This window comes from Tasmannia lanceolata, unplaced genomic scaffold (genome assembly GCF_043159265.1).
Source record: "Tasmannia lanceolata isolate RefF3 unplaced genomic scaffold, GAP_Taslan_0.1 ptg000020l, whole genome shotgun sequence".
In the NCBI taxonomy this organism is placed as follows: domain Eukaryota; kingdom Viridiplantae; phylum Streptophyta; class Magnoliopsida; order Canellales; family Winteraceae; genus Tasmannia; species Tasmannia lanceolata.
The window spans coordinates 3,367,545-3,395,509 of NW_027518697.1; the positions used below are offsets into that span (position 1 = coordinate 3,367,545).

The window sequence follows — 27,965 nt, forward strand, 5'->3', positions numbered from 1 at the left end:
CACCAAAAACCTCTATGGCTTGTCATTATATATTGGCCTAAAGTATTTGAATGAATTAGCGTCGAAAGCTTAGACCTCCTTGAACAAGAGTAGTCAAATAGTAGGCAATATATCTTCCCAAATTGACAACCTTCACATACAGCATCTTGTCGAAAATCTGCCAAGGTAGAAATTTCATCTGTCAACATTTATGTAAAAAAATTCTTTATCATATCCAACATGGAGTAATTAGGCAGAACAGAGCATCGCACTATCAATTGACTACTATACCAACATAACCATCACTAACTGATAAAACATATACCAATTTAATCGTTTTCAATTTTAAAATGATATCAGCATCTAAGGTTCATATGTTATCTTATCATTAAAAAAAGGTTCTTATGTTATCCAAAACTTTTACCACATGCAATCCAAATAAAGCATATTTTTCAAAATTTAAAATTTTGGAAACAGAAAAGGTTTTTGGCCATACCTGAAACATGGATGCTCTTTAATGTGATGGTTCTCTTTCGATCCTCCCGAATTCACTTCAATGCTTCCTTCATACGCAGTAGGATGAACGTAATTGTCAGTGACCACAATTGAGTCAGTTTTATTGTACTCCTAAATTTCCGAGAATGATGAGTCATCTTCAATTAGGTGATGAGAACAACCGAAGTCAATGATCCAAACCCTTTTGTAGTCCATGAAAGTCAAAACAACCTCTTTATGACTTTCATGGATAGAAGACAAAATAGGAGATTTGCAAGCTTTATCCTAGTGTCGACCACCATGGAGATTACACAACTCTCGTAGTCTTTTCTACCACCACCCCTTTCATCACCCCCTGAATGTTCCCACATTCCCTTCTATTATCTTTGATCTATGAAACTTCTTGATGTGGAGCAGGACTGCAGGATCATGCGGAAGCTCCAGCACGGATGGAAGAGACTGGTTTAATGAGATACCTTTGTTTTCAGTTCTTACATCCCTCAAATGTTGAAAGAACACAAAACAAGATGATGAACACAGGTCATTGTTCTGATTGGTGGCTCTAACTGAGAACAACTTATGTTGAGTGCTGATTCTCTCAATCATCTTCTAATCCTAAGGCTGAATGGAATGAAGGATGATGATCTAAAAAAACTATCCTTGAAATCAAACATCAGTAGTGAGTAGTTCCAAATATCCAATGGCTCTTTGATAGGAAAAATAAACTTGGAAAGAGTTCTAATAAAATGTGGATGGATTTATATCTCAATTACGAGAATCAAGAGAAAACAATCTGCAAGATATCTCTTAGAATTCTTTTGAACTTGCAGAGATTTTAATTCAGCATCTCAGATGATTTATTACGAATCAGATCTGACACAAAAGAATTTGGACAAAGTGGACAAATTGAACTAGTCAGAGTTCTATTCGAAGACTGAAACAATTTGGACAAATTGCAGAGAACAATATGGAATTCCAGAAACATATATTACTTGAAAAAACTTTCACGTGCTTCCATGGAGAAGAAGAAAAAAAGAACAGAAGTTACAACTAGCTCTCTAAGAGCTCCACTCGACAAAAATCCTCACATTGTCCAAAAAAAGCACCTTCCAAATGTGCTGTCTCCCTATTTATAGAGAGAGTAGAAGGCACTAGAATATGCCAGCCAGGAGCCAGCTGTAATGGCTGAGTTGGCACTTGCTCATATGGTCCCCTCTCTAATGCTGATGTGGCAGCTCCCTTGGATGGCCAGTCCTTGCTCCATCAGCTCTCTCTCATGCCAACTGGCTCCCTCCATTAAATCCCCAACTGATCACATGCATCTCCCAACTCTTGTTACAATATGGCTCACTTCATTCAGTGTATACCCAAAAATGTACCACACCACACGACTTCAATATAAACTCACACACTTACTGACCTACAAGGAAAAGCTAGGTACTCCAGGCTAAAAAACATAAAGTCAGTACTCCATGGCTGTCCCCGCGTCTACATCAGATACCCAACACTAGATGCCAAGACCAGGTGCAAAACCCAAATAAAAACAAAAAACCCACCCAAGGAAGAAAGCCAACAAGAAAAACTTTTATTCAACACAACAAAAGTATACTCAGACTTCTAGACCATTTGCTGTCCAGTTCCATGTGGAGAAGAGACAGTTGCTCTTCTTCGACAAATGAAACAATTCCATGTGCCCAGTTCATTATCAGTTATGAGACTGTAGCTGGTTTCAAGATTCAAAATCAAGAACAGAGGACCGTCTCACAAAATCAACATATGGCCATACAGGATACAGCATATGCTCCCGATAAAATGACAGAAATAAGGTCTCAAACCACTTGGTTTCAACATAAAAGAAATGAAAAGCAGGTCCTATTCAAATGAAAGCTTTGGATCACCCCAAAAATGTGGGCCCATCCTTTTTTTTTTCCACTCGAGAGCGCATGAACAGTTTTCCCTACACACACATATAGTTATATATAAAAATGTGTAAATATATTTATCAATGCATAGGCCAATCGAGTTTGATTGCAACTTTGCTACTTTATTAATTGTTAAAAATGTGGCAAAATAAATTTCATTGATAAACAGAACACTAATGAATGATAAGGGAGGGGAGCTAGAGTATAAAAGGGGAAAAGGTAATATAGACTAGCATGACTACTGTAAATAACACAAAGATCAAAACATCTCAAACTAGCAGGACAAAATCTAGAGGGACTCAACTTCCATAACCTGATGCAACAACAGTGTTCCTCTGTCCCATTGGACCTATTGTAAGTACTAGGCAAAAGAAAAGCATCTAATCTGTATTTGTGTTACTAAATGGCTCTTAAATGAAATTGTGAGACATCTAATCCGCAGTTCCGCACACACTAAACACTTTCATGTTGGATAGGCTTGCAACAGCATGTAAAACGGAGCATCTACAAAATTCTGTTGAAAAGATGAAGAATGTAACATTATAAACCATGCATATGCAGTAAGGATCAGCCCATAGTTTATAAACCTAGTTATGGCACTGCTATAGAACAGCCATACTATCGTCAGGCACACAGACTTAGGTTTCAACTTTCAAACTGGGAACCAAACACTGACAAGACAACACCAGCATCCAAAACCTATCTACAGAATGGAGGTGTAATAACAAAAAACCAAAAGAGATTTGTCGAACAAACACCACGTACGGACACAGATTTAGCATACTATGAATGTATATTTAAGTATACAATAAAAATCCATTTGGAGGATAGTATAACTTACTTGACCATGAAACTCATCCAGCGATCTTCACCAACGAACCTGCCTTGCCAATGACCAGCAGCTCCTTTCCAATGGGAACAATATAAAACAGTCTCTACTTGCTACTATGCTTCTTTCTACAAGAGACGAAATTCTGACACTGACAGCACTCTTCTCCCGATAATACACCCCTCCCCACCCCATCCCTAAAACTAAACTCAGAAGCTATTTGACTTATTCGTGTCCTTCCGGCATGTGACATTGAGGCACAGTCAAGCCATAATAGCCAGTATGCTATGTTGCATGGATTCTTTGCCCCCCCTCTGCCGAATCCATGTCGACATGTCTCCGCATCCGAATCGCACATGGCTTCACGTGGGACACACCCGGATTCTTGTCATAGCCATGTCCCACACGAATCCTTTTTTTTCGGGCGAATCCGATTCATCGCTGTCTCTTTTGAAATTCGAATCCTGTATATTTTCGCTTTAAACATATTATCTTCTTAACTTTTTTTATATGAAAGCACAACTCGAACTCTTTTAATAAAAACTCTAGTGCCTCGACCCTCGAACATCGACCCCCTTCCTCCTTAAACTCTCTTAATACAAAACTCACCTCAACCCTCTACCCTCAAAATTTTCATGAATATATATATATATATATATATATATATATATATATATATATATATATATATATGTGTGTGTGTGTGTGTGTGTGTGTGAGGAATATGTTCGTGCGCTCAAGCTCTAATAAGGAATGGTGCGCTTGAGTGCACCAATCACATGGGTCCCACAATTTCTATGAGGATCCAAACCATTCATTTGCAAGGGCCTATCATAGATAGGGTGTGTACCAAAAATCAGCTTCATTGAATCATCCTAACCCCTCCAAAAGTGGAGGGCAAAAATGGGCAGATTTGTGGTCTGTCCATTTTGACCTCCACAAATGGATGGGTTAGGATGATCCTATGGAGCTGATTTTTTGTACACACCCTATCTATGTAAGGCCCTTTCTAGTGAATGCTTTGGATCATCCTAACAATGTGCGCCTCAATGGTTTGAGAGCTCAAGCTCACGAATATGTTCCAACGCTCAAGCTCACAATCCTTTTCCTCATATATATATATATATATATATATATATATATATATATATATATATATATATATATATATATATATAGAGAGAGAGAGAGAGAGAGAGGAAAATGTTGGTGAGCTTAAGCTCACCAAACTTATGGTGAGCTTAAGCGCCCCAATCACATGGGTCCCACATTTTCTGTGGTGATCCAAAGCATTCATTTGCAACGCCCTATCATAGATAGGGTGTGTACCAAAAATCAGCTCCATAGGATCATCCTAACCTTTCCATTTGTGGAGGACAAAAATGGGCAGATTTGTGGACAAATAATGTCTGTCCATTTTGACCTCCACAAATGGATGGGTTAGGATTTTTTTTTTTTTTGAATGGTAACTGATATGGATGGGTTAGGATGATCCTATGGAGCTGATTTTTGGTACACACCCCATCTATGTAAGGGCCTTTCAAATGAATGCTTTGGATCATCCTAACAAAGTAGGCCCCAATGTGATTGGGCGCTTAAGCTCACCATAAGTTTGGAGAGCTTAAGCTCACCAACACTTTCCTCATATATATATATATATATATATATATATATATATATATATATATATATATATATTAAAAAAATTGAAAATTTTATTTTATTTAAAAATTACCAAATCCGAATCCTACTTTTGGGGGTTTGCCGAATCCGACACGCGAATCCGAATACATGCAACACTGGCAGTATGACAAGTACAAAACTGATGCCAGATTCTTAATGAGTAGCCTAGTAAGATCAGTACTTAAAAACTAGTACCAGATTCCTATGAAGTATTACAGACCTTATAGTTAGGTTATTGACAGACGGTTGCTTTAAGCCACAAAATACAGTTGAGAAGCCCCTGCACTGTTTTCATCTAGTTGTAAGGCTCTCAGAACAGTTAATGCTAGCTTTAAATAACAACCAGAAAATCTAGAACTTTTGTTACAACAGTGAAACTCACGCTTTGAACGAACTGTTTACAACAGCGTAAACCTCAAGTTCGCTAAATAACCAATACACTATTCCAATCCACTGAGCAAAGACCCAGAAGGTGACATATAAAGAAGTAGGAATACAAATGTTGTCTAAAAGTAAAGAGAGGACACTGACCCGAGCAAGAATTCACTAAAAGAGCATATAAAAGTTCTGGAAGCCCATAACAATGTTATGTGTATGATACCGTGCTGCTTCACAAATAGAATTGTCAGTATAATTGTTCTTGTACATTTCTTTGAACCTAATGACACTGTACGAGCGAATTTCATCACCAACAGGATAAACGACAGGTACTTTCCACTTTCACATATAACGAAGTGCTCCTTTCCCAATTAAAGTGGGATACAAGGAAGAAACAGAATAAAAACAAAATCAAGTTCAACATGAAATTCAAGCCTTAAGTAGCCAGCTGATTCTCTTGATCAGCAAGATGTTGTCCAGAAAATCATAGCACGTATAAACTCAACAAAACAAAAGGTGAATGACAAGATGGAAAATAAATAATGGCAGGGTAATCTTTGCACCTGAGACATCCCCATCGCCATCACCAATGGGGATCAGCTGGTCTCTGAGGGTGGAAAATCTGAACGCCCTTCGTTCGACGATGTAGAACTGCCAGCTATGTCAGCCTCAGAAGTTGAGATGTCTTTTCCCTTATGATTTTCAACATTCTGTTTTTCTCCATCTTTTTCAGGAATAGGAGCCGAGTAATCTTGCTGATGGAGTTGGGAGATCATTTCCCAGGCCTCTGACATCATCACAGGTAGACTACCATCCGAAGCATTCAAGATCTTCCGAATTGCATGAACAACCTATAAACAAAGAGTTGATGTCACTTCTTATACACACGCAATTATAATTCGTTCAAATAAAAAAATAGAAAGGCGGCTGTTACAACTTACAGGCAAGTCCTTTATGTTAGCGTGTTCACACAATGTAGGAATATTTCTCAACTTCGCAACGTCCAAGTTCCTCTCCTTCAGCTCAGTATTTTCCTTCACCAGCTCAGTATTTGCCCTCTCCAGCTCAGTAATCTGCAAAAAGAACAGATTTAGATTTCCAATCTTCTCAAATAAAAAACATCTTAATATTGCAATGAGTAAAATACCCGCTCTCCATAATCACGTCTTCCATTGGATGGACCTTGTGTGGGTGTAAGCCATGCAACCTCTCTTCTTTCCAAGGGATTGTAACTGAATCAAATTTATAAACAATAAATAGAAAAATGTGAATGCCCACTAATTATGCAGAAAATTCCTACATGTACATTTGTTGCTGCATCTAAACAATGTTCATTAATAAAATATTCATCTCTCAAACTATCAGTACCATGACTCTATAACAATGTTCATCTCTTATTAAATCTTCCAATCTTACTAAATAAGATAACAAAATTAATCTGGTTAACATATCCTCTGATAGTTGCTTTCAATATCAAAACAATGAAAATGAAGCAATCATATAAGAAATGCGGAGCAAACATATATAAAAGATGTGATTACAATCTCATAACTATTATAACCTGAACACCTTAAATGACTTACCCGACTCACATAACCATCGTAAAGGAGGCATTATCATAAGATAACTAACTGTGCTCATAAAAACATGCTCAGTCAGGCTATTGAAGCAAGACAACACTGATCTCATTGGCAAAACATTATACCATATCGGTAAAGGAAAGCCCAGTGAATAAAGCATCTTATCTATATTATATGCCTATCCAATATCCAAGATTGACATGAAAGACTTACCCTTGAACTACAAGTTATTCGAAGAATCTGAAACGCGAATCCCAATATTTTTAATCTCACACAGCCTCTTTCTAGAATCATATATAAGACTACCTTATTGATAGCAGTGCAAGGATACAAAATGCAAATCATGCAGACTTTTGAAATCATGGAATCAAACTCAGATAGAATTTTTTAAGATGACTCATTACACACCAAAACTATGTCCAAACAATATGCTCCTGCTTTGAATGAAAGCAAAACTTTTCTGATTCTTTTACTTTTTCAAAATAAATATGAAATTCCACTGAGAATGAAAAACATGTAGAAATAAAAAACAAAAAAAAAACAAAATCATTCATTTATGTAACCTGTAGATAATCAACTATTGTCAACAAGTAATATTACTTGGATGGCTTTATAGTATTCCTTTTGTAAACAAGAGAGTATATCAAGAACTAGGGGGATTCATGAGAATAACAACATCCCATCAAACAGGAACATACACTTTTCAAAAAGAAAACTAATAGAGAATAATAGAGAATAAAGTGTACACCAAACAAAATGAACAAATCTATGGAAAATAGGACAGCATCATAATTATTATCAACAAATGACTTGAATTTGCCTCGATCTATCATGATAATATTTTCACTAATCTCTTTGTTGCACGATCGACAGATAAAAGGTGAGGTTAACACTTTTTTTTTTACTTCATCTCCTTCACATGTCTACTATGGGAGAATAGACAATCAATTCTGTGGATGGAGCCACCAGACCCAGGTAAGCCTGATAGGTCAAGAAACTCATCAAACCCTTCTGCTCTGGATGAAATCCGAAGTTCTGGAAAAGATTCCCCTCTGGGTTTCAATGAAGCTCTTCAAACAACCCATGAATATTGGCCAAATGAAGAGCTCCCCTTCTCGTTCTTCACTAACTCCAGCTCTGTCGAGGGCCCAAGCCCTTCAAGTATCCTCTCATCCTCAAGGGCCCGCCCTTCTTGCTCCCTCTCTGAACCAGAAGGCATGGTCTTTTTCTTCCAGTGAAAATGCAGCAGCTGAGGACTTTGATCCTAGCACGCATTATAAAAAAGGTACCCGGCTTCACAAAATTCTCCCAAAGGCCACCCCAGATTCAACCCCAAAGAAAGGCTCCGGTGGAAAGAAGAAAAACCAAAAAAAGAAGACCCCTCCGTCCGCGAACCCTCAAAAAGGAAGCCCTTCAGAAATCAAACCTCATACTTGTCCTTATGACAAAAACACCATGGCAGAATACACCCCTCCTCCGGCCCCCACTGTATGTCATTTCATCCCTCTCTTAGTGCCTCCATCCTCTGATATCTCTCAGAGAAATCCCACAGAAGATGAAGATGACCAAAGGATGAAGGAGCTTTCCAAAAATAGCAAAGAAAATCAAACCAGTGAACCCAAAGACAAAAATAGAGAAGGAGCTTCTATTAGTGAAGCTCCCAGGACAATGCTATAACCCGGTGAACAATCCAGCTCACCTCCAAACGTGACCCCGCCAATAAACAAAAAGCTGGCAGAAGCAGGCAAATTTGAACTTCTGTCCCAAATTCAAAATGGGGGCCAAAGTATTTGGGAGGCAAAAGATGGAACTTTCTTGGAACTCGGAGCTAAAGCTACCCAACCTACTCCTCTCGAAGTCCGCGACCCTGAATTTGACTTCCCAAGTCTCTCCCGCCTCTCCCCAAATTCAAAATCCCAAGAGAATCTAAACAGTGAAACTCCTCAGTCCTCAGGAATCACAAACCCATGGAAATCTCTATTCAGCCAAAGAAAAGAATTTGAAGTCTCAAAGCTCAAATTCGTTGACCCAAAAAACAACGAAGACGGGAAACAGAAAATAATGTTCAGTTCCAGCGAGATATTGGAGATCGGAAGGAAATGGGAGAACTCATTAGTGGGCTACTTCATTGGCAGACGGCCTTACTTTCTCAACCTCAAAGAAAACCTCGTGAAGAAGTGGAAAACCAAAGGAGAAATACAAATCTATTACTTAAACAATGGATTTTATCTATTCCATTTCTCCTGTGAAAAAGACTGCAATGCGTTCCTGGAATCCGGAGATCACTCGTACTCTGGCAGACCTCTAATCCTCCGAAGATGGCAACCAGGAACCCCAATGGAAAAGCTAAAACTAACATTTGTCCCGGTATGGGTTCTTTTCCCCAGACTTCCCTTAGAATTCTGGAGCAACGTGGGCATAAGCAAAATTGCTAGCTACCTCTGCAACCCTCTATACATGGACTCTCAAACTACCGAGACAACTCGTCTAAGCTACGCAAGACTATGCATTGAATTGGAAGCAGGAGCTGAATACCCTGAATACATCCCAATCCACACTCCCACCGGAATCCACAATCAGATTGTGGAATATGATTGGAAACCAAGGGCCTGTGTAAATTGTCAAAACTTCAGCCATGTAACTGAAGCATGCCCAAAGAAAATCCACCAAAGCGAGTCAAATCCTCGAAAAGAATGGAGACCTGTTGTTTCTACCTCGAAGCTATCCAATAGAGCAGATTCTCAAAACCCTCGGGAGAATGCGAAAAATCATACAAATCCCACTCCTCCTATCTCTAGAATCAGTCAAACTCCTCAGGAAGATTTGAACCTGAAAAATAGCTTTTCTATTCTGGAAGAAGAAGATGAGGAAGTCGAAAAGGAAGAAGAAAATGTTGAAACTGACAAAGAAGAGATCACATAGATGGATACCCATCATGAGATTATCAGAAAGAGAAAAGAAGGAGGAGCCTCAAATGTCTCTCTTGCAAATGCCAATGAAGTAAATCCTATCCAAAAGAAAGATGAGCACCAAACCATTCGGAATGATCCCTCCTCCAAAGTAAAGAATCAGGTCCCTAGGCAAATCATCCCAACCAATCTCAGCAAGGTTAGAGCTGAACCCCAAAGCCCCATTTGTTCTAAATCCCCAAACGAAGGAGTTTCCCAATTAAATCTCCCAGAAAATGCAGACCATTCTGAGTCTGCCCCTCAATTTCCCTCAACCATTTTAAATGGTTAGTCTTGGCGTCTGGAATGTCAGGGGACTATGCTCCCTATCCCGAAGGGAAGAGATCAACCGTTTGATCATAAATGAGAAAAACCCTCTCTTCTGCCTTCTTGAAACTAAAGCTTTCCCCTCAAATATTCTAAAGTACATGGAAGATACCTGCGACTCCTGGAGCTTTCACACCAACTCAAATCAGGAAAGCCAGAATTTGGATCATTTGGAACCCTGACATTGTTGATGTGAAAATCATCGAAGATTCCCAGCAAATAATTCATGGAGAAGCTGAGTTTCTGATAACCAGGCACAAATTTCAGTTCTCTGCCATCTATGCTCTGAACACTGGAGCTGAAAGAAGAGCCTTGTGGGATGCCATCACTTTGTTAGCTAACCAAATAAACCTCCCTTGGATTCTGCTGGGAGATTTCAACACCACGAGATTCAATGAAGAAAGAGTGGGAGGTGCTATGCCAATCTCTCAAGACATGGAAGATCTGAACCTCTGCATTAACACCTGCTCTCTTTCAGATCTGAGAGCCTCAGGTCAGACTTTATCTTGGCACAACAGCTCCAAAACTGGAAATATTAAGCTGAGGAGGCTGGACAAGGCGCTCGTCAATGAAGAATGGTTGTTCAATTTCTCATCATCCTATGCTATTTACAAACACCCAGGCACCTCTGATCACTCCCCAATTATTGTTCATATTGTTCCCTATGAAAGCAAGGGAGGAAAACCTTTTCGATTTCACAGCATGTGGCTGGAAGACATGTCCCTCTTCGCGGTGGTCGAAAAAGCCTGGTGCAAAAAATTCAGAGGAAACCCGATGTTCAGGGTTGTGCAGAAGTTGAAAGAAGTCAGGAAGGAAATCAAGCAATGGAATAGAGATGTATTTGGCCGGATCGATGTCAAGCTGCCGATAGCCTGTGCTCTCCTTGACGATATCCAAGCTAAAATTGCATCTTATCCAATAAACCCTTCTCTCCGCTCTGAGGAATTAAAAGCTAAAGAAGAGTTGAATCATATTGCCAGGATGGAAGAATCCCTATTCAAACAAAAGTCCAGAGTCAACTGGTTAAATCTGGGTGACTCAAATACCGCCTTCTTCCATTCTGCAATGAACTTCAGAAGGAATACAAATAATAAAATAGCCATCGACACTGCTAATAGTGATTTATCCATGGATCCGGAGGTAATTGAGGAAGGATTTGTCACCTACTTTCAAAACATCCTAAACCAACCTCAAGAGGAAACCTTAGACCTCAGCTGTATCCCAGATCCGATAAACAAACTCTCAAAAGAAGAAGCTGACTGGTTAACCAGAACTGTTACTGAATCTGAAATTGAAAATGCCATAATGCTTCAAGATGGTAGCAAAGCCCCAGGGCCAGATGGATTTAATGGAGACTTCTTCCAAACTTTCTGGTATTTGATAAAAAAGGATGTATTAGCTGCAATCTCAAATTTCTTCATTAAAGGAACCCTCCTCCAGGAAGTGAACGCTACTTTCATTGCTTTAGTGCCCAAAAGCTCTAAGGCCTCTGCTCCAAATCAGTTCCGGCCCATCGCACTCTGCAGTTTTCTGTACAAAGCAATCACAAAGATCATGGCAACAAGACTAAAAGCAGTCATGAATAAAATCATTAGCCCTCAGCAATCTGCATTCATCAAAGGCCGAACCATCCAGGACAACATCCTCTTGACTCAGGATCTCTGCCACAAATTCCACGGCATCAATTCTAAACCTGCAATGTGCCTTAAAATGGACCTAAACAAGGCTTTCGACAATGTCAAGCACCTCCCCTTGCTCAAATTCATGGAGAAGATCGGCTTCAATGAAACCTGGTGTACCTGGATACACCAATGCATTTCCACCCCTGCCTTCTCTGTTATGATCAATGGCAGCCCTAGAGGTTATTTTAAAAACTCAAACGGCCTCAGGCAGGGGGGCCCACTCTCTCCTCTTCTCTTCTGCATTTCTATGGAAATGTTTAGATCTATTCTCCAAGAAAGCGTTTCCATGGGCAAGATAGTTTCTCCATTTCAGTGCAGAAATCTCACAATCTCCCACCTCTTTTTCGATGACGATATTATGCTTTTTGCAGAGCCTTCAATTTCAACTGCTCATACCCTTCTCCAATGCATGAACAGGTTCAAGCAGTGTTCTGGTCTGGCGGCAAATTTATCCAAAAGTGAAATCTTCTTTGCCAGAACTCGAAGGAGCATAGCAAGCAATATCTGCTCCATTCTCAATTTCAAAACAGGTACTCTCCCAATTAAATACCTTGGACTCCCTCTCATCACTTCAAGGCTAACTGCAAAAGATTGCTCCCTTCTCACTGATAAATTAAAGAAAAGAATTGCTCAGTGGTCGAATAAATTTCTTTCTAAAGCTGGTCGAATCGAGCTTGTAAAGAGTGTCTTGTCCACATTCCAAGCCTACAGGAGTGCAGCCTTCAACCTTCCAGCCTCAGTCTTAAACTCAATTGACAAAATTCTCAGAGATTTTGTCTGGACTGGATCAGATCTCAAGAAAGCTTACCACTCGATTTCTTGGTCCACCATCTGCACCCCCTAAAAGGAAGGAGGCTTAGGCATAAGAAGGCCTGTTGACATCAACAAAGCATCTCAATGGAAGCAGGTCTGGCAGATTCTGTTGAACAAAAATAACCCCCGGTCAAATTGGTTCCAGAAGAAATATATTCTCGGTCGTGATTTCTGCCAATCCCTCCCCCTTCCAAACCTTCTTGGGGTGCCAGATTCATCTTCAACAGCCGACAGGAAATTTAAAATCATATATGTTACATCATTGGCGAAGGAAAGAATCTGAACTTCTGGACAGATCCATGGCTAGGGCTGCAGCCTGCAAATGAACCGAGCCCGATCACGAACATGTTTGGGATCGGCTCATTAAAAGCTCGGCTCGGGCTCGTTCGTTTACTAAACGAGACGAACCCGAGCCCAAAAATTAGGCTCGTCAAATAAACGAGCCGAACTCGAGCTTTGTATAGTTCGGCTCGGACAAGCTCGGGAACTTTTTAGGCTCGGTTCATAAAGCCGAGCCGTGCTTTAAAGCTTGGATTATGTTCGTTATATATATATATATATATATATATATATAAAGAGAGAGAGAGAGAGAGAGAGAGAGAGAGAGAGAGGAAAATGATTGTGAGCTTGAAGCTCATATAGCTTATATGAGCTTGAGGGCCCAAACACATGTGGGCCCACATTGTTAGGATGATCCAAAGCATTCATTTGAAAGGCCCTTACATAGATAGGATGTGTACAAAAAATCAGCTCCATAGGATCATCCTAACCCATCCAAAAGTGGAGGGCAAAATGGACAAACACCGTTTGCCACAAATCTGCCCATTTTTGCCCTCCGCTTTTGGAGGGGTTAGGATGATCCAATGGAGTTGATTTTTGGTACACACCCTATCTATGATGGGGCCTTACAAATGAATGGTTTGGATCACCACAAAAAATGTGGGACCCATATGTTTGGGCCCTCAAGCTCATATAAGCTATATAAGCTTCAAGCTCACAATCATTTTCCTTATATATATATATATATATATATATTACTTAATGGTATTTATTTGATGTGCTTACTAAACGAGCTGAACCCAAACCCAACCAAGCTCGAGCCTGGCTCTGCTCAGCTCATTAAAAGCCCGGCTCGGGCTAGTTCGTTTACTAAACGAGCTGAGCCGAGCTCGAGCTTTGCTAAATTTTGACGAGCCGAACACGAGCCCAAAAAAAAAGCTCGTCACGAACACGAGCCGAGCCTCAAACTAAACGAGCCGAGCACGAACACCCCAATGTTCGGCTCTGCTCGGCTCGTTTGCAGCCCTATCCATGGCATCCTAATGGTCCAATTGACTCCCAGACCTCAGTGGAGTCCTTCCTTACCTCAATTCTGAGGAAAACCTCCATTCAAGACTGACTTAAGGATGGAGTCTGCGACCCAATTCTGAGATCAGCTCAGTATGCTGATTTGAACTCCATTCTTAAAGAAGCGATCATCACTCTGGGCTACCCTGACCAGCCCCTATGGAAACCAGCAAATGATGGTAATTTCAGCTTCAAATCGGCCTGGAACGAAGCCAGACAAAAAAAACTCAAAAGCTGCATGGTATTCCACCCTCTGGTTCCCTGGCCACCTTCCCAGACGCAGCACAACAGCTTGGCAAGCCCTTCATGGAAACTTAGCACAATGGATAGACTTGTGTTCATAGATTCACAAAGGGATACTACTTGCCTTCTGTGCAAAGCTCACCCTGAATCCCACAACCATCTATTCTTCTCATGCTCTTTCTCTAGCTGGATTTGGAGATCTATTAGATGGAGTTTCAACCGCCGGGGTAAACCTCAGAAAAGCACTGTCAAGGAAGAAGAATGGATTCGTGAACATTTCAGAGGATCGGGCATTTTATCAAAAGCTATAAGGTTAGCATTCAACGCCTCAATCTATCATATTTGGCGTGAATGCAACGGCAGAATTTTTGAAAAAAAAAAGAGCCTCTCATAAAAGAGATATTCTGGGCCGGATTCTCTCTGATCTCAAATGCCGAATTCTCCACCTGAACCAGGAAGACACCATCATGGATTCCAACCTGGAAATAGCTAGAAACCTTGGTATCACCCTGTTCAAGAAGAAAGCATGCTTAAAATACTGCAAATGGATTCCACCGGAGGAATCTGTATCTAAATTAAATACAGATGCTTCATTAAAAGATGACATGGCTGCAATAGGTGGCGTTATCAGAAACTTAAACGGGGATATCCTATCCTTCTTCTCTGAGACCATCCCCACTGGCCCAATCCATGAGCTCGAGCTGGAAGCTATCATTATGGGAATTTCTGTTGCAATCTCAAGAGGGCTTAAAAAGATCTGGATTGAATCAGATTCCATCGTGACGGTCAATGTCATAAATGGATCCTTTGCCTGCCCGTGGAGAAAGAGGGCAACTCTTTTGAACATCAAGAATTTCCTTTCAAGCTTTGAACAATGGAGAGCTACTCATATTTGGCGTGAAGTGAACCAGGCTGCCGACTTCCTCTCAAAAACCGACTGCATCTTTAAAGGGGTTTCATCCTCACCTGCTGTTTGCCCCATATTCTTTGTTGCAAGTTGTAAAAAACGACTCCGAGGGAGTTTGTTATCAAAGATTGTAATTTTGTTTTTTCTTTTATATGAATTCTGGTAGGGGTTCGCCTAACCCCAGCTTGCCCATCAAAAAAAATAATACTCTGTTTTACATAAAACACTAAAACACTACTGAACTATGAAACTGACATGCTAGCTAAATCACCAAAACAACAAAATCTTTTCAAATAATACAATGTCTACTTTCAGCTGCAAAAACATTTGAACCATTCTATCTTAACTTCCAATTTTAACTTGCATAAGAGAAAGCAACTATCAAAACTAGTAGAGATGAAAATGAGGCAGGGGCTGTTTTTGCAGCGGATTCTAAGAGTTGGGATTTAGATTTGCAGGGGCTGTTTTTGCAGCAGATAAATTGGAGAGCTATGTTGGCCCGGCGGACGGCCGAGTTAGCCGTCCGCCGGGAAACGGAACTGCGAAAGCTGTGGTCAAGGACGGGTCGGATCGTCCCGCTTTGATACCATGATAAATTTCAGAAATTTCACTAATTCTTAGATGCAATTACAGTAATCAAAGGGTGCTTATATAAAGCACTTACATGATAAGCATAGAAGGGAAATCAAGATAATTATGGAAGGAATCCTAATCAAATCTACCTAATTAAATTTACTTTCCTAATCTTTCTTGCTTGCCTCTTCTTATCCACTCGCCTAATTTATCTGGTCTCCTCATTTACCCAACTTACCCAATCTACTTCCAAGATGATCCAACGGTGAGATCTTAACCCAATCCAACCGTTGGATCCCACATATTCTAACAGAATGTCCAATGAAAAACCAACATGCAACCATCAGTTCATAAATTTCTACATTTTACGAAATATCTTTGAGTGAACTAAACAAAGTTATCCAAATCCTTTCTTGAACTTTGCTATAACAGTGTCAGACATACAATCTAAACCTAACCTCTGCACTCAACTCATTGGGAAATTCTATGTTCAGGAGACCTTTTTTTTTAAATAAAAAATAAAAAATAACAAGGAACACAGATGACATCTGTTAGAAATTTCCAAAACATATATGAATTACAATATAAGATAAACTAAGATGCAGGTCATGAATTTCGCAAAAAGGACAAGGTTAACAAATCTTTCCCTACAACTCTATGAATTAAGCCTAGAAAGTGAACAGGAGGTAAGAAAAGAAATAATCTTGCATAATTATCAAGATTGAGGTCCTTAAGGATTGGTGTAAGAACAAACAAGACCCTATTTTCTTGTAAAATCTTTAAAGGCAACCTGACAATTAAAGAAGACAGATAACAGGTTCAAGCATCAAAATGAACTTTCAAGTAATACTCAATGCATTAATATTGTTTAGTTCACACGTCCAGAATCAAAGAAAACTGAAATCTCAAAACAATCAACACTCCTTTAATCATGTATGGATTGATAACAGTGACATCCAGTTAGGTCTTTGACTGTTTTTTATCATGAGACAAAGTTATGAGGGCAAATGGAATGGGGTCATTTTGAAAAGAGCATGACTGTCATTTTATCTTCAATGTAATTACAATCCTCAAAAGGGCCTTCCAAGTTGAATGAAGGGAAAAGACAAGTTCAGAGCTGGGCAATTTCTAAGATATGATAGTGCTGATATTAGTTGTAAGGAAAACAAATGATAATGACACAGCCATGTTTTGGCAATTGCACTAAAACAACCTGACTCATCCATTAGTATTTGAAGAGTTATGAAATGAGTTATTTTAATTTCCAAAATGAGGTCTTAAAATTCGGTTAAGAGATTAATGGACAAAATGAGTGTGGGCAGGCATTAAAGATGGAGCTAACACCGTGAAGATTCCTTAATGTCTAGTACAAAAATCACCCAAAGGATATGATTTGAATGATTCAAAGCTAGTAGATGAATCAGGATAACAAACCTTATGAAACCCTCGTCCAAGAACTGCATTGCGAGAATCACAGTAGTGGTGGATATCAAAAGCCAAAAAGCGGCATATAAACGACCAGTAAATGTCCGGAATGCCCTGTCTCCATATCCAACAGTTGTAATCGACATGATCGAGGCGTACATTGAATCCACCCAGCTTTGTTCCTCAACAAAATGAAGAACGAAGGAACCGATGACAATACAAACAAGTACAGCCACGGTAACAAAAATAGCCTTCGTCCTTAACGTCAGATTCGGCTCCTCAATGTCGAGAACATACCCGAACTTCTCACTATCTTCACCAGTTGCTCCATTAATATCAACCCTAATGACCCAAAAAATGACACAAAACACTCCATGCCGATGCTCTTAGGGGAGATGTCTCCATATCCAACAGTACACATCGTCACAATCCAGAAATAAAGTCCATCAACGATAACATGCGTCATGTCTTTCGCATCGAAATATTCGGCATAACCCCAGTATGAAATAATACCAACACACAGGTAAAACACAAACAATATGCATGTGTTGATTCTGGATTGTGGCTGACCTTGTGCAGGAGCTTGTGCAAGAGATGTTTCTCGCTGCTGGGAAGAAGGTGGTTGTAGCGATAATATTTCGTAAGCAATTTCCTCATATTCACTGGGGTTGAGAAGAGCGTCGGTCATCGACATTTCTTTCAGAAGAGAGCAAGAGAGACTGAGAGTGTCTTCGTGAGAGTGTCTTCGTTTATATATTGAGGAATGCTAGACTCACAAGAGTCGTTGCAAAAAATCAGGGAAAGGGCGCCTTAATCGGTCAAAACTCCTTTATGGCAGTTATAACCGTGATTTTCTCTTGCCGAGGAGAGGACTGCCGAGTGGGTTCTGGCGAGTGGACATCTATTTCTTGCTGAGAGAGCAGCTCAGCGGGTTCTAGCCTACGTAAGTCGAATTGGGTTCTGGCGCCCCCAATTCGCCTAAGTGCAAGCACGTGGTCTCTTATGCCATTTATTAATAACCTTGAAGAGTTTTGGGCGAAAATCATGTGAAATGGGAACAAATATCCCCGAGATAACGTCTATCTAATCATGCATGTCTCGGAGATGAATAATAAGCACACACAAAAATAAATGAAAGACATGCCACCTAAGAATAGCTGAGTTATGAGTGTCATGCCTAATTGGTGTCTAAGTTCTGATGGGCAAACAAATGCATGCTAAAGCTGGAAGTATAAGGTCCGTACATGAAAGTAAGAAAACACAGCAAAACACACAACACAACACGACTCCACAGACGACTCCACACGACAAACCCTAGACTCTAATGCGATACTTGACTCGGACCAAGATGGCCATCCATCCTGCTGCACTACGTATCCCGGCCTCGGGAAGAATCAGAGTCAACGTAGTTCGGCGACCTATGCTAAACTACAATGCCTAACCCTCTAGGACCGCTATCCTAGACTCGATCAACTAGACTCGACTAGTTTTTAAAGTTTCTTACTATTACTTAAGTTCAAGTGAATTGTAATTTTTAGGACTCCCTATATGTCCTAACTAATACAAACTTTGCCTTAAATTAATGCAGGTGGGCCCTACATCCTATGTGTGACTAGGCTGTGCGTCCTAAGAAAAACCATGGGCTATCTAAGCGCATTCTAGTCTAGCCATTGGATCGACTAAATGTCTAGCTGACACGACTCGAGGCCTCCTAACTCTAGGGACACTCATACGACCAGATACAGTATATCAACACAATCAGGACAGACTACTAATTCTAAGACACCCCAAACGCCTAGGACAAACTCCTAACTCTATGGGAAGATCTTTTAAAAATGGCTTGCAAGGTTATTTTGAAGAATTTTTGTATTTTAGGAAGGTTTGAGAGGTTTTGAAGCTTATGGAAATTTTTGAAGTTGTGACTGAACTGGGGATGCCAGCTGCAAGCCCGAGCTGCCTACGTACCCCTCAGCTAGAGATCAAGCCATCCGTAGTTCGGACACTTTATAAACTACGAAGCCTAGGAACATGCAAAGACTGACTCTGAAAGATGGAAGGACGGAATCCTAAATTCTCTGAAGGTTGGACGGACTCCTATGCTCTATAGAGGTTGGACAGACTCCTAACTCTATAAAGAGTAGGACAGACTCCTATGACACTATAGAGGTAGGACAGAATCCTAAACTCTATGAAAGGCAGGACAGACTCCTAACTCTATATGACGGTAGGACAGACTCCCAACACCTTACGACTGCAGGACGGACTCCTAACTCTACGAGGGTAGGACAGACTCCTAACTCATATGACGGTAGGACAGACTCCTAACTCTCCCTAAAGAGGAAGAGATCCCTCAACCTGCGAAAACTCTAAGGCAGGAAGGGAAGGGGTTGGCTCAAGAAGCATTCCGTCATAGCATCGATCCATGTAAAGATTTCTGAAAGCTGATGACAATGCCAAACAACCGATGGCTATCCAGGACTCCAGCCAAGATATCGACAACAACAGAAGTTCTAATAGCACTTAGGCATTTAGGATATAGTGTGGCCCAATCTTTTGCGCTCATTATTGAAAGTGGGCCTCTCACTAAAGTCAAGAATAAGGATTCAACTTGTATTGATTTCAATTGGAAGAAAAGAAGCTATGTGAAACATGAATGGAGGTCCAGCAATTGATTCCCAGCAATAATAAGAATTGACCCAAACAACCACAGATTAAACAAGTGTAAAAACTCTATTACATTCCAAGAACCCAATTAGCTAAAGGATATGGCAAAGCTAAGAACAGAGTTTACGAGATGTTTGAGAATCAGATTGATCAAATGAAATTTGGCCTCATTGATGCGGACTTTGATCTAAGAGATTGCCATATTTTGGGTTCTGTCACTCCCAAACAATGATCAAATCCGACCCCTTCAATTGGAACTGTTAATATCTGAAGCAGGGGACTAGTATCCGCAACATGAACACATTGCGGTCCAAACAATTGTATGAACAAAAACCACAGAATAGAGTTATTTTTACGACCACACATATTAACCATAGCTATTACAATTAACTAGAACATGGCTGCTGATGGGTGACATTTACATCCTATGGCAGAGAAACATTGAATGCAAAAATCCACTGAAGCTGATGAGCCTTAAGGAAATATTAAGAGCATGTAGATGCCAAAACATGACCATATAAGTATCAGCAACTTCCAATCCAAAACAAAAAATCACAATTAACTTCGTGCAATTAACAGAACCACTTGTGCAATTATTGAGACCAAACAATGCTAGATTCAAAGTAAGAAAAGGAGGACTACAAACGTAAACATGATCTTCTTTAGTAACCACTCAAAATTCAACTTTCCATCCTTAATAAGAGTGGCTTCTAGAAGAGGCATTTTCAGCAATCAAAACAAGCTTATAATCAGTCTCAGAACTACTCAAAAATATTCTTAACAGAGCAATTCTGCTTCAGCAAAACAAAAGCTAATTTTCATGTTGCTACAGCAAATGAATGACACTAATCATTTTTTAACAAGATCTAAAATGATTCCAATCATCTAAAACCCCAATTAATTCATGCTGGTCCAATTGAAGAACCAAAGAAGGGATTCCATGACTAACAAGATCATGACCAAAGAAAAGATGAGATGGTTACCTGATTAAGGTCGCAGCTATCAAATATCTCCTTCTTTTTTTTCTTTTTCTATTTTTACAAATCCTTTGAAATGTGAAGAACCTTCTTCACAGAAAAAAATCTGAGTCGAGCCTTTCTCCCTTTTCTTTGCAAACACGCAAGGACTTCTCCAGATCTAACGAAGGTGTAGATGACAGTGAAAATGGGGGTGTAGGCAATGGGTAGTGGATCTAAAGGGGAAATGAAATGGGTTTGAAGGTGAAAATCGAAGAGATGGGTTCGGTGGTTGGTAGCAAGGGAAAAGGATTACAGGGGGTTGATGGTGGATGTGGGTTCTTGGGAAAATGAGAAGAGGGTTTAGATAATGGTGGAGGTTGGCCGGATTCCGGCAATCCGGCCGGAGAAGATGGTGATGGCGGGTGGAAGAAGAGAAAAATGGGTTTGGAGGTTGAAGATGGTGGGAAGAAGATGAAGATGGTCGGATTTACAGAGGTTGTGGTGGCTGGGTTTGGAGAAGATGAAGAGGTGTGGATGGGGGTTTGGATGGCTAACGGAGATGGGTTTGGCCTTGCCGGATTCCGGCTGGCGGTGGTGGTGAAGAGGATGAAGATGGGGGAGGTGATGGAGAAAATGGAGGAAGAAGAGCTGACGGTGGAAATGGCTGGATGGGATCTGTTAGTGGAGAAATGGGGTTTTGAAAGTGGGTTTGGTAGTTGGGATTTTAATGATTAGGGGTTTGAGGGTAATAATGGAGGAGAGGTGAAGAAGACGATCGGATTCCGGCAAGATTGCCGGAATCAATGGAGGTGGGCTTAGGTGAAAAGGAATGGAAGCAGAGGGTTTGGTTGAAGATGATAGTCATGGTGGAGGTGGTGGTAGATGGGTGGAGCAGAAGAGATGAGGGAGGTGGTGGAGGCTCGGCCGGAATACGGCAAGGTTGCCGGAGAAAGATTTTTTTCTCTCTTTATTTTCTCTCCTCTGCTCTCTCTCTCTTTCTCTCTCTCAATTTTTCTTGCGAAAATGAGGCCTCCTCCCTTTATTGAGAAACCCTAAATCGATACGTACAGAGGGAAATGATAAATTTTTCCTCCCCCCCATCTTCCATGGACAGCCACCACCTAATGTATTTTGACTACCCTTTTATACTACCGGGGGGGCCTCAGGTAGAAAATATGGCGAAAATTCTCTTCTCTTCAACTGATCCTAACCCTCTAATTCGATCCGATGGCTGCTAAGAATTGCTTACAACCAAAGTAATACCAGACTTACAAAATTACCCTTCTAAAGATAGCAAACCCCATTTTCGCCCTGAAGAAGGAAAATGATATCAACACAGCAGATTTTGATATTTGCACAACTCAACTTGTCTCTTCTTCTTCCCTTATGATTTTTGCAATGTATTTTATAAAATGATAATGATCACTGATGACCCCTTAAACACCTAAAGAAGATAACCTATCTAACATGCCACGGAGCTTAGGGGTACGAATAGAGGAGTGACAATATCAAAACTCACAAGCATTTCACAATTTTTTTGCAACTTTTAGGAACACTGGTACGAGGACCAGGGTACAAATGCGATTTTGGGTTTTCCTGGGTTGTGAAACATGTTCAATGGGCTAGACAATAACAATATTTCTCAAAATTTTCGGGTTTATTTCGCACTTCCGGATCTTGTCCAACCTCGGGATTTCATTCGAATCGCGGGTTTAGGGCCTTGTCAAAATGGGGTGTCTACACATGGCAGTTTTGTAAAAGGTGGATTGTCCTTGTGTTGTTCCCTTCATATTATTTTTTAAAGTGATCCATTTAGTTTTTTAATGTTAACATTTCAAATTCATTAAATGTGGCACTCCATATTTTATTTTCGGACGAAATCTTGTAACAATTTCACCGAAATTTCAATTCCGAAACGTTTCACCGAAATTTCTGAAATTTCAGGTGAAATTTTGTACTTCACCAAAACGTTTCACTGAAATTTCACCGAAACGAAACGTTTCGGCGAAGTTTGGTACTTTTCCGACTCACTGTGAATTTCGTTTCGTTCTCCACCGAAACCGAAATATTTTGGACGAAACGAAATGTTTTTAGGGTTTTTTTCACAATTGTGTAATTGTCTCAGCTTCTGGATTCCTTTACCTTGGAATCAGAAAATTTATGATGGTTTTTTTTCTCTTAACCGTGTGATTTGTTAAACTCCGACCCCAACTAGTTTGGGAAAAAAGGCTTTGTTGAGTTGAGTTGAGTTGAGTTGAGTTGAGTTGAGTTGTGTGATTGGTTAAATCAGTTAATTTTGATAAACTTAAAATCGCCATCTTTCATTTCACATACTAAGGAACATTGTAATTTGGATGTTCAAGCCTCAGTGCTCTTTTTCGTAACTTTATTAATGTTTAGGATTTTTCTTTTGTATTATGTTACGACATAGTTTTTTTATTTCTTTCCTTGACTCAATAAATGGTACCTTAGTCATTTTTACTTGGTATTTTGTCGTCCTGTTTTGAAATTCTAAAGTTGGGTCTCCCTATATATTCTATAGGTAAAACGTAACTACCGGATTGTACCAAGTTTGTCCTTTTACAATGAAAGAAGCTCTGGGCCTTTAACTCTGAAAGGCAGGCAGAGAGAACCGTTAAAAATTGGAAAGGATGATCCAAAACCTCTTTCTAAATCTCACGTTAAGATGAGAAAGATGACTGCATCAGGAGGCTGCTGCTGCTCAAGCAGTTGTAGAGGCTGAAGCGGCCATGTTAGAAGCTGAAGAAGCCACGGAAGCTTATGTAGAAGCAGCACAAGCTTTTGCTGAAGGAGCGAGGAGGTAGGTCTCAACAGCGAGACTCCAACTCAAGTAGTTGGAGCCGTCAAGACGCTCCGAGGTCATCTGAGGAAAAGAATGGTCCACTGACGGAGAGTACGAGGAAGGAGTATAACTCGAAGAAGAGGCTGGCGCCGTAATGGAGCGGGTGTCAGCACGAGAAGGGCAGATCTAAGAAGGATTAGTAACATCAGGGGAATCCATGACAATAAATAGAAGAACGACAAGAGGTATGGGAAAATATAGAGGTACTGTAGCGGTACTGTAGTTGGGAATGAAGGAGAGGAGGCGGCGTGGGGTTGAAAGAAGGAGGGTTAGGGTTTTAGAATTAGGGTTAGGGTTAGGTTAGAGAGAGGGAGAAGGAGGAGGGTTAGGGTTAGGGTTGATGGAGAAGATGGAGGGTAAAGGTTTCCTTAGGGATCAGAAACCCTAGGGCTCTGATACCATGTTAACTTACCAACTTCTCCAAAAGCTTAAGCCGTTGGAGAAAGGCGTTATTCATCTTTTATACTTTAACAACTTTGAAAAGCATAAACACATCAAAGCTGGTACTAAACTTATACACAAATTTAGATTATTTTTTTCTTTTTTGGTAGGCATGCGTATACTTGCATGCATCTTCTTCAATCATGATGATGCTGATTCTGCATTGGAATCTTGCACTCTTTGGGTCTTAAAATAGCTAATTTGGTACTTTCCTATTAACACTTTCTCATCTCACTACTTTTGGTGACTCAGGCCAATCGGTTTTGGTCAAGATACTCAAAGCACAAGGGGATTTAACATCCAAAAACCATTTTCGCATTTATTAGGATGATGATTTGGCAATGCCATCATTTTTGGCTAATGTTTCTCTTTTCCTTGTGGTGATAGTTTTGAAATTTTTTGTCTCCATTTTCTGAGTTGTTGATAATCCTATCGAGCTCTTGATACTAGCACTTCCAAAATTTCTTAATTACCTAGATGATATTTCGACAGCTGAAAATTAATACTGAACCCTGCATGATTATTTTACTGGTTTCTGATACATTGGCATCTTGGTGTATCTTATGCAGATGGTACAAGGTTGAGAGAAACACCCGGGCCCATTATTTTGATTAAAAAATACCTTGGACATTTTGCTCCCACGTCTGTAAGTATGATAAGGATTGTAAAGCCGATAAAAAGTACAGGTCTCCCCATGGGGATGACAGTGAGAGCGTTCCCAGGATCACAGGTGGCTCCAAAAATCAATGATTCTACATTGGCTCATGGCACAGTTCTCTGTTCATAACAATTTTGTTTGTGTACAAACCAAAATTGTTTTGGCTTCTAGATTAGAGCTGACCATGAAATGGGTCAATTGAATCTGAAAATTGTAGCTTTTTATCCAGTATATAAACCTTTGGATGCTGAGGTGGGTGTCTGTCTCAGCTTTCCACCACCTCTGTTATACGAAATAGAATTCAATGAAGAGAAAGAAAAGCTTAAGTTCTTGGCGAGCATCTTGTTTTCCATTTTCTGAGATGCTCTGTTTGATCAAGTTATAAGGAGGGAAAGGGAGGGGCGTGGGGCTGGAAAGGCAGAGGGAGGGGTGTCGGGGGCGTCGTGGGAGAGGGAGGAGTGGGGCGGGAGGAGTGGGGAGGGTGGAGGGTGTCGTGGGAGAGGGATCGAGCTATAACCGTGAGCTCTATCAATACTGTTTTTTCAAGTGTGACTTCTGAGTCTAGGGATCAGTGTTTCTTGTGACAAAAAATCTTCTATTAACTAATTCCATTTCATTAGTAATTCCTTTCTGCTACGATTCTTGCTAATGTAAGGAGGATTTTAAAATAAATCATTTAAAACTCCAAGTAATGAGTGAGATATTAATAAAATAAGGAGGCATTATAATTCTAAAATGTCAACAGATATCAGAGAAATGCTTGAAATTCAGACTAAAGAACTTATGCTAAATTTGAGGTCCACATGAACGGATGATAAATAAGGCATCTTCAATCAAAGAAAACGAAGTTTCAAAAGAGCATCTCACCAAATTCGCCAAGGAAAATTTCGATTTCACCATAGTTTCTACACATGTTGCTAGTATGCACTTTCATGGAAAGATCTTCATTTCTTGAAACTTTTCTTGAAAATTTCTTCACCAAACCAACTTCAATTCTTGCAAGGGGATTAAAGAATTCTAGAACTTAGATGATATTGCATTAGAACAAGAAAAGATAGGAGAAATTCGACTATTCAAGAGAAAAGTTTAAACAAGCTTACAACTCTTCAATCTCAACGATACAAAAGAAAGGATATTCGCACAAGCAAAGGAATTCCCCCCAACCCCAGATCTAGAACTACATTCAAAATTCAGAAAGTCTACAAAAAAAGAGTGAAAGAGGACTTATATAAGCCGCCTCGATACAAGGAATAACCATACTATCCCTACTTAAGCACAATTACACAAAAAGACCACTACTACCACAAAATTACAAAACTAGATACCCTATGAATAAACAACCAAATAAAAGGAAGTGACTACCCAAAAGAACCATGTAGGGCTGATGTAAAGAGTGTAGGGTTTCTCCTGCATCAAATTGCATAGCCTTCTTCATAAATATTGATTTATTCTTACCAGGTTCACAATAATAAACAAATGTAAGAAGTATAGAAGAAGAAAAAACACTCATCATATTTCCATTATCATAATCTAGCAAGGTTTAAAAGTTAAAACCAAACATAATTTAAACATATTTAAAAAAAAAAGAGAGAGTAAAGGAACTATTAAGACGGTCAAGGCCTCTCCCGCCTCAAACAAACCAGCTATGACTCTCTGTGAGGGAGATGAACCGTGGCTCCACCAACACAGCTTTCAAGTGATACTTTTGCTTATTTTCATCATTAGTATCATCATCTCGCCCATGAACATAAACAACCTCCTCATTAGGAACAGAAAAGGTTTTTTTTTCCCACAGTACGCTTGACCCACAAAACGATATCCGGATCTTTGTTTCCTCTCCAAATTTATCCAACCATTCCTTTATACAACTATTACGATGAATTACACCTCGTAAAAAACCCTTTTCCGCTTGTATAATATTTACAGTTGTAACCATGGTCTGGGTATGGTCGCTAGTCATGTTACTAGGACTGTAAGTGGTCAACTTCTGCCTGGAATCAAAAGCATACAAAACCTCAAATTTAGCTATGTAATTAACACATGTAATGGTTTTGAATAGCGGACCAGAGGGACAAATGTGCCTCTCCCATACACTACTTCCATGACGACACAGGTTGATCTCTCTAGCGTTTGTAGTAGGAGTAGTACGATTAATGACCACAAAAACAATGCAATCTTTAGAAGTAGGAGGCGAGGAGAAGGTCGCGACATGATTTGAAAGTTCAAAACCTTTAATGTCGGGTAGGTCAATCTTCGCACGAGAGAAAATATTGAAGAAGAAGAGGTGGCCATCTAGGTGTGCTAGTAACCATCCTTGTTCGGAGGCAATGCAATGTGCACCTTTTAGCTCTGGGATTTGCATGAAGTAAAACTTGTCTGTGGCAAAATCATATAGAGAGCAATTGGAACATTCGTCGTAGCCATAGAACATGATCCATGGGAATTGGGTTTGGGGAATTGATGAAGAAGTGGAGGAGGAACCTAATCGCCAATGCTTACATACGCTTCGAAACGCTTGAAATTCGAACACATGCAATCGAGCAGCGATAAGCGCCGTGATGTCGGTTGGAAGATCTGACCATCTTCCATTGCAACTTTTTGAGTTTGTGAGTCCCATGCTAGTTTCTGAAGTGACAAATAGAAAAGTTAAGGAAAAAAGGAGGATAAGAAAACAGCATAGAGGTGAGAGAACTGTTGTCAGAAACGGAAAAGATCCTGTTGGCAGACATTCAAATGGCATGAAGTAAAAAAATGAAGCAATCTAAACAATCAAACTCATATACATTACCTTGCGTTACTCCTATTAGAACAGAAGAGATTAGATTAAAAAATATAAATTGAAAATAAAACAAAGGATGAAATAACTAGTACCATTATTTCCCAAAACCATCACGAATATTGGAAACCCAAAAGATCAAACCAGACGTAGCAAACAAAGTAATTAATCAGATACAAAACCCTCTCCTTCAAATCAGAGAGGAAAGAAAACTTAGAAAAAAAAAAAGGGCAAATCATCTGCAGGCTTCACATAACAAGTAATGAATTGTTGTTATGAAGTGTAGAATGAGAGAATACGGCAAGCACTTATGGAGGAGGAACAGAGAAAAAAACAGATGCAACTTGCACTAAATTAGCTAGAAAATTGATGGAATTTTCAGAATGGGTACCTCTAATTTCTTCACTAATTCCTCAAAAATGAATGATAACAAGGAATTGGTGTAGCCATCTACATTCAGCAATCCAACCTAC

At 39.9% G+C, this 27,965-nt stretch overlaps 1 protein-coding gene across 1 annotated transcript; it reads right to left on the reverse strand.

Moving 5' to 3' along the window:
* On the reverse strand, positions 1-27,709 carry LOC143854526 (uncharacterized). Its single transcript, XM_077364540.1, has 5 exons — positions 26,357-27,709; positions 6,434-6,518; positions 6,228-6,359; positions 5,850-6,137; positions 1-157 (listed from the first exon to the last, which is right to left on the reverse strand). Exons 1-4 carry the CDS (start codon positions 27,454-27,456, stop codon positions 5,883-5,885), a joined length of 1,572 nt encoding a protein of 523 aa, XP_077220655.1. The 5' UTR covers positions 27,457-27,709; the 3' UTR covers positions 1-157; positions 5,850-5,882.
* Between the last annotated feature and the right edge of the window lie 256 nt (positions 27,710-27,965).

Bases quoted from the DNA above. Each gene is read 5' to 3' on its own strand.
- LOC143854526 (XM_077364540.1), bottom strand. From the start codon at position 27,456: ATGCCATTTGAATGTCTGCCAACAGGATCTTTTCCGTTTCTGACAACA. The intron at 6,519-26,356 runs GTTTGTTTGAGG...AATTTGATTCAG, and splicing joins CTCACAGAGAGTCATAGCTG to TTACAATCCCTTGGAAAGAA. The intron at 6,360-6,433 runs GTATTTTACTCA...TTCTTTTTGCAG, and splicing joins GACGTGATTATGGAGAGCGG to ATTACTGAGCTGGAGAGGGC.